At 33.9% G+C, this 14,666-nt stretch overlaps 2 protein-coding genes across 2 annotated transcripts; one reads left to right on the plus strand and one right to left on the minus strand.

Moving 5' to 3' along the window:
• Positions 1-1,606: 1,606 nt before the first annotated feature.
• LOC123720427 (DNA mismatch repair protein Mlh1) lies at positions 1,607-9,672 on the minus strand. Its single transcript, XM_045677025.1, has 11 exons — positions 8,392-9,672; positions 8,263-8,326; positions 7,826-8,025; positions 7,185-7,455; positions 6,789-6,945; positions 6,046-6,129; positions 5,240-5,382; positions 4,097-4,632; positions 3,281-3,414; positions 2,832-2,957; positions 1,607-1,935 (listed from the first exon to the last, which is right to left on the minus strand). Exons 1-11 carry the CDS (start codon positions 8,502-8,504, stop codon positions 1,634-1,636), a joined length of 2,130 nt encoding a protein of 709 aa, XP_045532981.1. The 5' UTR covers positions 8,505-9,672; the 3' UTR covers positions 1,607-1,633.
• A 2,085-nt stretch (positions 9,673-11,757) lies between these two features.
• Positions 11,758-14,319, plus strand: LOC123720784 (snRNA-activating protein complex subunit 4). Its single transcript, XM_045677545.1, has one exon. The coding sequence runs from the start codon at positions 11,906-11,908 to the stop codon at positions 14,291-14,293; it is 2,388 nt and encodes a 795-aa protein (XP_045533501.1). The 5' UTR covers positions 11,758-11,905; the 3' UTR covers positions 14,294-14,319.
• The last annotated feature ends 347 nt before the right edge of the window (positions 14,320-14,666 follow it).

The following is a 14,666-nucleotide window of genomic DNA, read 5'->3' on the forward strand; positions in this document are numbered from 1 at the left end:
AAGCGCTCGGCAAGCCCAGATGGCATACTAGCATATATTATGAGAGACTGCCGATCTATACCTGCTGAGCCCCTTGCCTATTTGAACAATCTATGCCTGGACAACGGTTACTTTCCAGATTGCTGGTAAATCACAAGAGTGAAGCCTATACCTAAAAGCGATAGAACAGACTCTGTGGAAGCATACAGACCGGTGGCTATATTATCGACTCCCGCTAAAATATTCGAAGGAGCTCTGCACCAAAGCATTTTAAAACTAGTAGAACCGTACTTGTCAGACTGCCAGCATGGTTTTAGACCCTTGCGTAGTACGAGCAGCAACTTACTGAACGCAATTAATTATGTAATCCCTATTATAGACACCGGCTTGCACGTAGATGCTGCATACTTTGATTACAGGAAGGCGTTTCACGTCGTGGATAATGACATACTGTTATCGATTGTGAGCCAATTGGCCGTATTGGCTCACATTCACTCCAAAACTATTACATTTTTGTTAATTATCTGAGAGATCGCCGGCAGTATGTAGAGTACAAGAGGGTGTCATTCGGAACCATACTACACTAAATCAGGATAGGATTTGTGCTACGAAGGGCAACAACACCATAAAGCCATCTCTAGATTGTACAACGCTCTGGTTAGAAGTATGTTGGAGTGTAACTCGTCTGTTTGGGCTCCGCAATAAGCTAAATACTGCCTTACGTTGGAGCGCATACAGAATAAATTTGCACGACACCACTATAACAGACTGTATAGCGTCTATCCCTACAATCCATTAATGTACCCAACATTATTTGTCTTAGGGATGGTGGGGTACAATAAATTGGAAACCAGACGGGACTTACAGTTGGCCTACTACATAATGAAAGTCTTGAGGGGTGCAGTGTGCAACCCAAGTGTACTCCAAGAACTGGGTTTCTTCGTACCTATGGGATATGAGCGACGGCGAAGGCAAAGGTTATTTACCTTTGCCTTGCGATACCAAGAACCAGTCTGCCGATCCCCGTTATCCAGGACGTTGCGACTACTGAATGCTCTCTCCGACACTCGATATATTTATATGTTCGCAGAATGAATTCACAGTAGCGATATTGTGTAAATTATGTGTTTAATATTATAAACGTATTATATTATATTTTAATTATTTAATGTTTCTCGACATTATCGTATTGACATAGTCTGTAAGTATAATATATGTATTTCTGTAATAAATAATAATAAATAAATAAACTTATTATAACTTCTCTAAAACCAAAGATAGCATTATAAATTGTGGAGCAGTGTTGGCCTAATGTCTTCAGCGTGCGACTCTCATCGCTGAGGTCGTAGGTTTGATCCCCGGGTGTGCACCAATGGATTTTATTTCTATGTGCGCATTTAACATCAGCTCAAACGGTGAAGGAAAACATCGTGAGGAAACCGACTTGCCTTAGACCCAAAAAGTCGACGGCGTGCGTCAGGCACAGAAGGCTGATCACCTACTTGCCTATTAGTTTAACAAATGATCATAAAACAGATACAGAAATCTGAGGCCCAGACCATAAAAAATAAGGTTGTAGCGCCATTGATTTATTTTATTATAAATTGTGGAAAATAATAAACGAAGATAAATTAAAAACATTTATTTGCTCAACTCAACATCTCTCAAATACTTTATACAAATCACTTAAACTGGCTATTTGTAAAATCGCACCTGAATCAACAAAGCTGGTTGGGGGGAGGAAATATCGCCTTATAGCTGGGAAAATTATATGTTCCTGTTTCCAAAATTCCGATTTCAACACGTTTTCGTTATCGTCGGGGTTTGGTTGTGAATAAAATATCGCTGTTTGTCTGCTAAGTGTGTCGAAGCATTCTTTTTCAGAATCCCAGTTGACTTCGGTGACTAGTCGTACGAGGTATATTGGTAGTGCGCCCATGAAAGGTGTGTGGCCATCTACAAAAGACCTTTATTAAGCCAATACTATTTCACTTAAATTATGAATTTCTTCAGTGACAAACGGGTAAAGCCAATTAATGCTCCAAAAAAGGGAAAAAATACATTATTGTGATTACGTTTACAATCGTTACGTTACATTTTACCCAACACAATCATGTTAAACGCGCCATTTCTTTATTACACGTCTTAACCCGTTAATTTCTACTATGATTTTTTTGTGACATAAATAAACTCTATAGAGCAGTGTTGGCCTAGTGGCTTCAGCGTGCCACTCTCATCCCTGAGGTCGTAGGTTCGATCCTCGGCTGTACACCAACGGATTTTCTTTTTATGTGCACATTTAACGTTCGCTCGATCGGTGATGAAAAACATCGTGAGGAAACCGGCTTGTCTTAGACCCAAAAAGTCGACGGCGTGCGTCAGGCACAGAAGGCTGATCACCTACTTGCCTATTCGATTAACAAATGGGTCATCAACAGTCACATACCTATAAAGGTTGTAGTGCCATTGATTTATTTGTATTTTTTAAATAGACTCTACAAAGATAAAAAGAATAAATTGATGAATTTATTATATAATTCATTATCCAGGTGAACAATGACGACACCAACTTTTACTTTTCAAGTTTTATTTGAGATCCTATTTAATGACATAAAATAATTGGCTATTTAACTATTTAGAGTAAAGAGTCTTGAGATACAAAAATGGATTAAAAAAGCGTTATAAAGTAAAATAACATATCACTTAATTATTAAAACATACTATATATATATATATAGTATTAGTCTGTACTTAGGTTTATGTAGACTGTGATTTTCAGTGGTGTTATATTCTCGCAATTACGTTTTGTAAAAAATGTTTATATTCTTGCTACAAAGGCTTCCATAACTTACCAAGAAGTAAGGGTAAAGCCAACAATTCTCCTTCGTCATTCAATTCGAATGAGAAATACTCTAACAGCATCGCCTTTTTGCTCAGTAGGTGCTTGGTCATTTCTTTCGCCATTGCCCTGAGATCACCTCAAACATATATGAACATTTTAAAATTAGTCAATTGCATTAACAATCTTTCAGGGAGTCTACAATAATCCTAAATATATACTAATCACGGTTTTACGCCAAGACGCCTTGAGCAAAATTGACGATTTATTGCTTATTGTCTTCTTAAAATAGACATTAAAAGTGGGAACACGTATCAAAAGAGATCTAATTGTTGCAGTTTTGAAAATAATTTTACTGTAAAGCCGCACTACATTAAACATTAAATAATAAGCAATACGGAAACAAGTATTGTTTTGCCAGGAATCGAAGTCAAACTATATCATAATATTGGTTAAAATTACCTTCATCTTTGCATTCTCTCTCATTGGTGTTGAGTCCCAAAACAAATAATTCTTCCAAGGGCAATGGGTTCGACATCTTGATAAGTCCAAAGTTTTGAAAGTCGTACAATATCGTTTCGTAAAACAGCTCTTCACTGAAAAAAAAAAATTAATATTAGAAAGGGCGCAATTTGGCAACACACAAATATACAATTACCAACAACGGACAAATGCATCGTTAAGATAACTGAAAATTGAACAGAAGAACTTCCTTCCTGCCTTCCCTTTAATAGTCTATAAGTAGTGTTGTTGGACACTTACTTATGACAACAATTCTTTTTAGTAAAGTAGGTTAGACTTAAATTACTTATTAGTCTTAAGTTAGGCTAGATCGTAATGTTCCATGATGTCGAAGTAATGACACATGTATGTTTAAAAAATCAAGATAACTGCAACACTTATTTTCAGTGGGCCTATAACCTAGGAGTGCTCCAATATTATAGTACACATTAAACAAAAAATTTAATTATAAACAAATATGAAATTTGAGACGTGATTTTTTTTTTAATAACTAAAAATACACTAAAATACTAGTATAATACAAAATAAATATTAAGTTCAGTGTTTTTTATTAAGATAACACAAAAATATGCAAAAATAAAGAATGGGCAAAAATATTTTCTTGCCTATTCTTTTCCATATATACCTCTATAATCAATAACCTTTTGTAGGACTATTTTTTTATTAAATTGCCTAAAAAACCTTGTAATTTCACATTTGCCTTTGAATAGGTTTATATGGAATAATTGTTTTAGACATAACAATTATTTAACTTACGAAATCCTAGTTGTGTCACACAAATACAACTTCGTGGAATGTTGAAACAGCGACTTGTGACAATCAATGCAGGCTATAAAGATTAAATTCGCCAAAATTTCTCTCAAATTCCTACTAACTCTATCTTCTACGGCTACCCTCAATTGTTTTACACTCGTCAATTTCGTTTCTACCCTCTCATACTTGAACTGTCTCGTTTTGAACGATTCTTTTGGATCGATGTAACTTAGATTTGCCTGATTTATATTAATATCTTTCCATCTACTTCGTTCGACCCCTTTTGGTGAATTTTCTGTTTCATTTCGTATATCTGTTCTTTCTTTATCGTTTTCACGTGTTTCTACGTCAGCTTCCATTTCTTTGTGAATATTTTTAATTTCATTTTGGATTTCATCATTTTTGGCGGCGATCAGAAAAAACTTGTCGATTTTTTGAGTATCTGAACTAACACGAACCAAATCTTTCGCATACACTTTAGCGCCATCAGTTGTTTTCTTAACGATTTCTTCAACAGCAGTTGCACCCGGAAGTCGCGCCTGGAATTTTACATTGTTCATTTTAGTTTGGGCATTATTGAGTTCTTATTGCGGGGTGCTTAATTGGCATCCTTACAAGTGAAATGCATAGCTTAATCATACATTGACATCTAAAAAACGAGACAGTTCCAACCAAGAAATAAATTATGTTTTTAAATCATAATAGTTTATTTTTTATAGACTACTTTTAAAATAAATTTTAATATTAAATTTATAATCATAGAATAATCTGTCGGAGCAAGTTTGACAGTTAAATTTCAGAACGTACATACAAACCACAAACAAAATTTTCCTTCTATCAATATATGTCAATACGTTTTAGTTTATATGCGGTCTTGGTACGAAAAAATGCAATTGAATTTAGGAACCTAAACATCAGCATCTCAACAGGATTGTTTTATGAAAGCTCATGGTAGGATCCCTGGTATGGTTGAAGGTAGAACCAGTGATTTCGCTTTGATAACCCTATTTCTTTTAAGCGGTGTTTTATTGTGGACTATCGAAACATGTTCAAAGAAGTTATAATATTATATTTGTGTACATACATTATTTACATTAATTTTAAGAGAAAATTACGGTTCTGCAGTAAAAGAGCGGAAACATATACCTGCGTATACATCACCCGTGAAGAGTTGCAGCTGATAAGTTTACTCTCCACACAACATTTAATCCTTTCAACCACTTGTTCCTCATACAGGAACTGAACTTCATGCTTTGTTGGATGCACGTTCACATCTACATTACGAGGGTCTGAAAGTTCACATTGTCTTACTTGTCATATATGAATAATACATATATAAAACATAAGGGGTAAAAGTTTAAAATCAGGGGTTTTGAAACACGTAGATACTTTATGACTTGCATCTATGCAATGTCACTTATATACAGTAAATCCCTGTATCCTATAACGCGGTAGATCCGGCGTTAAATCACGTTATGGGAGTATTCTCGTAAAACCGTTTTTTCTTAACAATTCAAAAACTAGGAACATGAATTTAACAGTTTAATTTTTAACAACACAATTAAAACAGATGCAAAACTAAGCATGGACTTGACAAATCATGATAAATTTCACAACACGAAATGTAACTGCTGTAAAGTAAAAGAAATACCGCGTTATGGGGGACGTTTACTGTATTTGGAAAGATAGTTTAAATTTTTAAATATAATAAATCCTGATTTCATACTATTGCAAGAAAAACAAACGACGTATCAGCCCTTTGAATTCTCGTCAACCGAGATGCCTGTTTTTTGTGTTGAATTATGTATAAAATAAAATATTTTGCATTACATCCCCCAGGACATTAAAATAGACGAAGCCGCGTATAATATATTTTTTTTTAAATTTATTCGTTTTAACGCTAAAAAACAAATAATATATATTAACAGCCCCTTATAAAATATTGTTCTTACCTAATTCAATACTAAGGTAGACGAAGGAATGCGCATTTTTCGGTAAATATGTTGCGTATACGGCATCCAATGCTTTTCGTATTGCTGAAACACAAATCGTATAATTAAAATACTGCAAAAAGCTTTAAGGTTATATCTTATTAGCTAAATAAATTAGAATATTATATTAATCTGGTGACCTGTCATATATATGTAAGACTTTGTTTATAATTTTTTCCATAATATATATAAAATAAATCAATGGTGCTGCAACCTTTTTAGGTTTGGGCCTCAGATTCTGTATCTATTTCTTGATCATTTGTTAATCGAATAGGCAAGTAGGTGATCAGCCTTCTGTGCCTGACGCACGCCGTCGACTTTTTGTGTCTAAGACAAGCCGGTTTCCTCACGATGTTTTCCTTCAGCGTTCGAGCTAATGTTATGCGCACATTAAAAAAAATCCATTGGTGCACAGCCGGAGATCGAACCTACGACCTCAGGGATGAGAGTCGCATGCTGAAGCTACTAGGCCAACACTGCCATAATATATATATATATATATATATATATATATATATATATATATGTATATATATTATAAATTTTTGCTTTTGATTAGTAACTCTGTGACAGTGTTATTAATTTTCAAAGAATAACTGAAGAAATACCATTTTCATTTGTTTATGCTAAATAAAACCTTATTGGAAAGATCTGGTTTAAAATTTAACCATCCTAGGTGTATATTGTTCATAAAATGTACATACATACACAGTCCACCAGTCGATGATTGATGAAGAGAAGTAAGGTGCCCTTTCTATTTGAATAATTGACATTTGTGATAAATCCATGAACAGACATCTTTAGGGTTTCATCTTTCAATTCTATTTCTAAAAGCTCCCGGGCTATTGAATTGCCATGTATCTAGGTAGGAAAATAGGATAAGTGTGGCTTTTTTAAAATATTAGTTGAAGTGAATTTTTATTAACCATTACATTCAATGGATAAGTGCCAGAGTTGGTACGCATACTGCAGTGTTGAGATTTGCATGTCAAACATTTCCTTATATTTATTTCCCCATATTCCTTACATAGTATATTAAACAGTAAATGTTCTAAAAAAGGACTTTTGTATAACTAACAATTGATGCCAGCAGTACTTACAACTCTAATATTCTCAACAGTAGTTGAATTGATTGGTGTCTTTATATCTGTATTTTCACCAAATTTTTTCAAGGTGAACCCAACATGGCTGTTATGAATAGCATAGCCTCCCACAACCTCCATTATATGTGTGTATTCTTCATTAGGGCTACGCAAAGCACGCTTTCTTGCTACCACATTGTAGAACAAATCTTCAACAGTTATTTGTGTACCATTATTGCCTGCACATGGTTTTGGAAGTCCTTTGAGTTTCCCATTTTCATAAGATGCCCTAAAATTTAAAAACTTCATTGTGACTTAAGATAAAGATTAAATAGATTTTTTAACCATTTATCTAGAATCCCAGTACTATAGGGCTAGCTATAAAGTTATAAAGGGTATCCTTAGTCTTATTAGTTTTTAATGAGAAATGCACTATAAAAGTCAGCAACATAACCCACCATTGTTTTACCCTCATGAGGTATTATATACTAAGCCACTATCTCATACAGTAATACAGGGCAGAAATAAAATCTAAATTTTAGTAATATTGTGTATTTTGCTAAATTAAAAAAAACTATTGCATGGGCAAATTTTTTATATTACACTATTATAAAAAATACCTTTTAATATAAAATGTCATTTAGTATTTTTAAACTTACTTATAAGCACATTTACTGCCATCAGTTTTAGTAAGAATAGTGAGATGCGCTATATGACTTATACTAGCTAATGCTTCACCTCGGAACCCATAAGTTCCAATAACTTGCAGATCATCATATTCCCATAGTTTTGATGTTGTGAATCTTTCACAAACAATATTTAGGTCCTCAAATCTTATACCAGTACCATTGTCTTGTATCTATAATCATAAAAATAGGCTTATATTTTTTATGATATCAGGTTAAGCACATAGCTTGTCCTTAGCACATAGATACAACAATTTCCATTGTTATATCTTACTTTTTATCTAAGACTATAGCTCAGTAGTAAAAATATTAATTAGAGTTTTAACAGGTATAGTTATTCTCATTCCACAGCCAGACAGGCAGGCTTTTATAGAAAAAAGTAAATCTTTCTTAGTACAAAATTTAGTTACCTGTAAGTATTTTAGCCCTCCTGCTTTAACTGTTATAACAATGTTGGTAGCTTTTGCATCTAAACTGAAATAATATAGTAGTTATAATTGACAACGTTCTTTGTGCTGTTGAAAAAAAACTATTCTTACCTATTTTCCATTAATTCTTTTAGAGCATTGGCAGGCCTTTGTACTATTTCTCCCGCTGCTATGCGATTTACTACATCTTCATCTAATTTTCTTATTACACCAGGTTCTACCATTTCCTTAGAAATAATAACTACATACACGGTAGTATAATTCTCATATATCTTCCTATATTTTACTGTATATTCTGTTTTACGATTACTAATATTTTACTTTTACTCCCGATTTAAATATTCGAATTTGTTTATATCAATAAACCTTTGAGGGTATACATTATACACAAGTACTCTGTGGATGTACAAGCCGGGCCACGGAGGCGTACAAATTTAAAAACGCTATAACGTTGAACGGTGAATGGGAGCGGAGCGCGGGAGTTGGGGATCTGTAGCTCGGTTCTCGGATTTTTTTAATTTAGTCGCGATGGAGAACTTTACGGCTGAACGGTGTGCGTTCTGTGTAAGAAATAAGTACAAAAATGCCGATTCGTGCGTTATTGTTCGACGTTTATTTCGCTCTTACTATGGATTACATGACTTAAATCAGTGTCCGAGTGAAAGTTTAATTAGGGCGTGGGTCAGTAAGTTCGAGGCTACCGGTTCGACCCTCAATCAGAACCTAAGGTCACCCTAAAGCAACGAAGCAACGAAGGCAACCTAAAGGACAAAACGGTCAGAGGAAATTATAAACGAAGTCGGACCTTCCGTACTACGCAATCCTGGGCAATCAACTCGAGCGATCAGCTGAGCTCTCTGTATCAAGATCGACTTTTTGAAACAAATGATTTACAATTGCACCTCTATAACCTTTAACTAGTGCAAGTTTGAAGCAGAATAATCACAATTTACGACATGATTTCGTCGAAAGAATGTTAGAGCGTGTTTTGGAGCTTCAAAAAGCTCCGAAATATTAATAAATATATTCTTTTTTCAGACGAAGCCCATTTTCATTTAAATTGGCACGTAAATAAACAAAATAGTTATTCGGACCCTTCTCCTTTGAAGACCAGCGAGAGAATTCTGTGACAGTAAATACTGAGCGATACATAGCCATGTTTCGCAATTTCTTTTTCCCGCAGCTGTCAGAATTTTACGAGCACAATAGTGCGACATGGTTTCAACAAGATGGCGCCACATGCCATACCTCAAACGAGAGTTTGGCAGTCGTCAAGGAGGTATTTCCTGGAAAACTCATTTCGCGCTGAGGTGACATTCCATGGTCACCTAGGAGTCCGGATTCAACCCCACCAGACTTTTTCCTGTGGGGAAACATGAATTGATTAATTTAAAAATAAATTTGTTTAAGTATTATATTTGGTTTGTCTGTTTTTATAAATATTTCAAAATCGCAAAACTTCGAGGTCCACCCTGTCGCTAATAGCTATAAACTTGGCACTAACTCACTAGTGTGGGTACTAGCGATATAAATTTTGTCAGAACCCTTTTGTCATACATATTTTTTTATTATTGTAGAAAACGTACAAAAACGTTTCTTAAAGCTTTACTGCGTAAATATTACCATTCTTATACTAATTTGCATTATTCATGGGTGGGGGCATGAATCACTCGAACTACGGTTAGAGAAAAAGGCAATCTGCTTTGTTCTTATTGTTTTGAGAGGTAGAACAAACTGCATAGGCTTGCTTCTGGTAATGCTTAGACTTTATGTTATTGAAAAGTATATCAGGAACCCCTGGCCTACCATGAGCTCTTATTGCGAGTCTTTTGACAATCTATAACTAAGATGCGTCGATTATTCATACCATGACATAGAAAAATCAGTCCGTTTATGTTTCCACGTGACCTATAATCAAATCTCGTCCATTAAATTTGTATGAAAATCCGTACCATAACTGATAGGGTGGACTAGCGGCTATAGCAATGAAATAAAATGTAAATAAAACTTGAAAACATTGTGTTTACTTGTATAAGAGAAAATATATAATGAATCTATAAAAAACACCACACATCGAAAGTAAAGAAAAACATAATCCAAATTAAAATGCAGTGCATCATAGAGAAGTATAAGTGGACACCATCACGACCTTCCAACAATAACCTCGTGGCTGAACCAAAATTTGACTGTTTTGCCTTCGAACTGTGACAGAATAAGTGATTCCAAAAAATAAACTTTTTGTATCGAAATGTCAAATATTTAATTACAACAAGTTCATAAAGTTAAAATAATAGGCCAGATATAGTATAAACTTTATAATTTTTATATTATTAATATTGAAGAGTTCTATTTTCGTTGTAATTAATGTAATTAAGAAATTATTAATATATTGACAAAGATAAGAATCTAGACGGCAACCAACTTTTACCGACTTCGAAGTTCTATAATTTACTATAGATCAACGACTTTGATTCGTTGGAGATTTCAGTGTGACACAATTGCACAAACTATGTTTAATAATATTCAATCATACTATTGTCTTTTGTTAACATAGCGTTTAAACATTGAAGGTTAACAGTGTTTAAGTGTTTTCTTTCAATATTCAATCAATTAACTAGGTATGTAGATAGTATAACACAAACAATATTTTTTTATAGTTTGCGTGTTCATTCTTTATTTTTGGGGTATTGAATCTCGCTGTTGGCCTAAAGGGCCTCTCCCCCTCATGAGGAGGCAGGCGTTCGGGGCAGATGACCCCTTCGGGTGGTGTGCGTGTTCGCGCCCTAATACAAGTCGGTACGAGGCCGAGCTCGTGTAGCTCTTGATCGGGGTTGAGCGCGCGGGGAGACGCATTCTCTAGGCCACTGGGTGGTCTATTCGATTATTCATATTATTTGTGTCTACTACTCCATTGTTCGTATACTTTATATTTACTATTCGAATGTTCGGACTGTTCGATTATTCAGACTATTCGATTATTTGGGTAGTTTGTTTAAAGCTATAGTTTATAACATATATTTTATTTAAATATCTGGTAAATGTTCTTATGTCGTATAAAAAAAACAAGATTATGTTTCAACATGTGATAAAAAATACTCATATTATATAAATACTAATTATAACTTGATATTTTAAATTAGTCGATAATTGTCTCCAGACGATTATACTACCGCGTATGAAAACTGATATGTACTAAACTACGTGAAATAAGACACTACAATCTTTGTTTTATCTTCAATTTCCGCATAATTGTTCAATTCCGCGAAATTGACGAACCATCATGCCAACAACATTATATCCCATCGTTTGCTTTTGCGCTGTACATATTGTGTAGTTTTTTAGAAAATAGTAGTAACCACAGAGTACTTTTGTATAATATATGAGATGATAGACTAAAGTATTTAACATCAATGTCAAACATATTATATCTATTTAGTTTATGTCAATTGTTAAAGATGTACATTTTTAGTTTTTACTTCTAATCTTTTTATCTTGTAAAATATAAATAATACATCGATATTTATATTAAATAATAGGTAATATTAATTTTGGAAAGTATTCCCTATGAATTAAGTTCCTAATTAATTTTTCCTAGATAATATATATTTAATTTTGTTTAGAAAGAATGAGTGATACAGACTTAGACATTGAATCCGATGAAGAGGCAGAGCTTGAAGATTTACGAAAATTAAATGCGGCCTTAGCGGACGACGATGCCGGTCCTAGTAGAGGCACATCTCAGTACTCGCTTAATACTAAGGTGTCCATATCCGACAGTCTACTTGACGACATATCTGAAATCGACACTACAATTGCTTTAAATAAGTTATATGATCAAAAGCTCCAAATACTGGAAATAAAACTTCACAACCGTCTACGTGAATGCCGTCAGCGGTTACAAGCAGTACAAAATATGGTTACAAAGGAAAAACTGCCCGTTACATCTTTCCACCATATAACTTGTGGTAAACCTTACTTTAAAGATAGGAATGGCTTTGCACCTCCAGAAAACAAAGATAGTTTCTTAAAAAAACAGGCTGATGTTTTGGATTATTCAACTGTACAACTTGGAATTGGCTGGACACTTTGCAACAAAGATTTGTTTATGAAAGTAATGCATTCAGTTTCAGAAAAAATAAAAAAAGAAGAAATTAAGGCCAAGCTAAATGACCTATGCCGTAAAGCTAAAACAAATAAATCTTTCAAAGGTCAAATAACAAAACTGAAAATTGAAATGAGTGAACTAAAAAACAAGTCCTTGAAAGACTTAGCTCTACCAATTGATGAGGAATATGATTGGAATTATGTTGCTAGTCTACTTAACTTGAGACACAAACCTCATGAGTATAGAGCAATGTGGAAATTGTTTCTACATCCTATTATAAATAAAAATATATGGTCAGAAACTGAGGCAAAAAGATTACTTGGTATTGCACAGAAATCTAACTATCAGGGTTGGGACACAATTGCAAAAGAATTAAACACTGGTCGTACACAATTTCAGTGTTTTATTTCTTTTCGGAGCAATACACTGAAATCTCAAGTAACAAGAAAGTGGACTAGAGAAGAAGAAGAATATTTAAAAAGGTTAGTGGATTATTTTAAAATTGGAAATTGCATTCCATGGGCAAAAGTAGCAGCATCAATGGAAAACCGAACAAAAGTACAAGTATACAACAAGTATTTAAGACTTACTCAAGAAAGAAAAGGAAGATTTCTTCCTGAAGAAGATGCTATAATTTTAACTTTTATAGAAAAATATGGTCCCGATTTTAAAAGGATGACTTGGTACTTGCCAGGACGAACTGTGTCCCAATGCCGAGTGCGTTATGAAGTTTTATCCCAGAGAAGAATGTCAGTAGTATGGACTGTAGAAGAAGACATAAAGTTAATGCAATTAGCAGCAAATCAAGATTCCCGAAACTTCTGTAAAATAGCTGAATATTTTCCTCATAAAAATAGAAAAATTGTACGGTCTAGATATCTAGTGCTAGAAAAGTGGATGGCACGACATCCTAATGTCAATATTGTACATGCACCTAGGAGAGCATCAAGAGAAATAAAGCGTGGAAGTAGTTCAGATAGTTTAAATAAAGCCATTGATAATTTAAAAAAGCGACTAGAACTAGAATTACATGATAAAAAAAATAAAGCAGTGAATCAGGATTCCCCAGAAGATAAGATTGAAGATGAAATTATTAGTCTTCTTGTTAAAGAGCAGATAAAACTTGATGAACAGCAAAAATATAAACCTATTCCAAAGGCCAATGATCAAGAAACAACTGATAATAGTGACCAAGAAAGTGAAATGTTACCAGAAGAGCAAGGCGGTACAAACATTAAACTAGTAAAGCAAATACTGATTCTGCTTCGAGCCAAGTTAAATAAAACAAAATTTTTACAAAGCTCAATAAGTGAAGAATATCCTGATCTACTACAAGATGATCATTATAATATATATGGAACAATAAAAAAATCTTATTCTAGGAAAGTAAGCAACCCCACTAGTACTATTAAATGTCCTGATATTTGGGGTAGTAACACATTAGGTCCAAATCACTTTATTCTTCCACCAAATTATGCAACAATCACAGGCTGTAGAAAACTAATGAATTCTGTTAAGGAAAGTCAACTAAGTAATGCAGTACACAATCTAAAGGAATATATTAGCCAAAATAGTATATTTAAAGAATCTATGCAGCTTTTAAATACAAGATTCTATACTTTATTCCTTTGGCCAATGATACTATCAACTCATAAGCCACCAGAGAAATTCTTCTTAAAGGAATCTAATAAACCACATGAACAAGAAGCTTTTCCGCCTGTTGTTTTTAAAGAGGAGGATTATAACTTTACTCAAGATAAGAATCAAAATGCTGTGCATACCGAAAAAGGAAATAGTTTAGCAGATGATGTAATAGATCTGCCCAATAATAATGATCATAATGAAATCACCCTTATAGAATTGCATAATTTTGTTCAAGAAGAAGACTGTATTTTGGGGCTAGAGTAAGATTTTTTATAAAGTTTAAAAAAGTATTTTGACTGAATTCTTTATTGAACCCAATTCATTTCGCGTGGTTAGAAATAAATAAATGCTCTAAGTGAAGTGTGTACCAAACTTTTAAGTAACAGCTGCTTAATGTAAAGGAGATGAAAATTACTTAAGTATTTATGTAAGAAAAATTTAAAACTGTATCTAGTTACAATTGAAATTAAATATAAATGGGCAGTGCTGGCCTAGTGGCATAAGCGTAAGACTCTCATCACTGAGGTCGTAGGTTCGGTCCCCGGCTGTGCACTAATCGACTTTTATTCTTTGTGCGCATTTAACATACAGAAATCTGAGGCCCAGACCTTAAAAGGTTTTAGCTGTCTATGTTTTA

Source organism: Pieris brassicae, chromosome 2 (genome assembly GCF_905147105.1).
Source record: "Pieris brassicae chromosome 2, ilPieBrab1.1, whole genome shotgun sequence".
Classification (NCBI taxonomy): Eukaryota; Metazoa; Arthropoda; class Insecta; order Lepidoptera; family Pieridae; genus Pieris; species Pieris brassicae.

Excerpts from the sequence above, each read along its gene's own strand:
- LOC123720784 (XM_045677545.1), top strand. The coding sequence starts at position 11,906 with ATGAGTGATACAGACTTAGACATTGAATCCGATGAAGAGGCAGAGCTT.
- LOC123720427 (XM_045677025.1), bottom strand. The coding sequence starts at position 8,504 with ATGGTAGAACCTGGTGTAATAAGAAAATTAGATGAAGATGTAGTAAAT. Across the intron at positions 8,327-8,391 it reads AAAGAATTAATGGAAAATAG|TTTAGATGCAAAAGCTACCA; the intron begins GTAAGAATAGTT and ends ATATTATTTCAG. Across the intron at positions 5,383-6,045 it reads CTACCTTAGTATTGAATTAG|ACCCTCGTAATGTAGATGTG; the intron begins GTAAGAACAATA and ends GTGAACTTTCAG.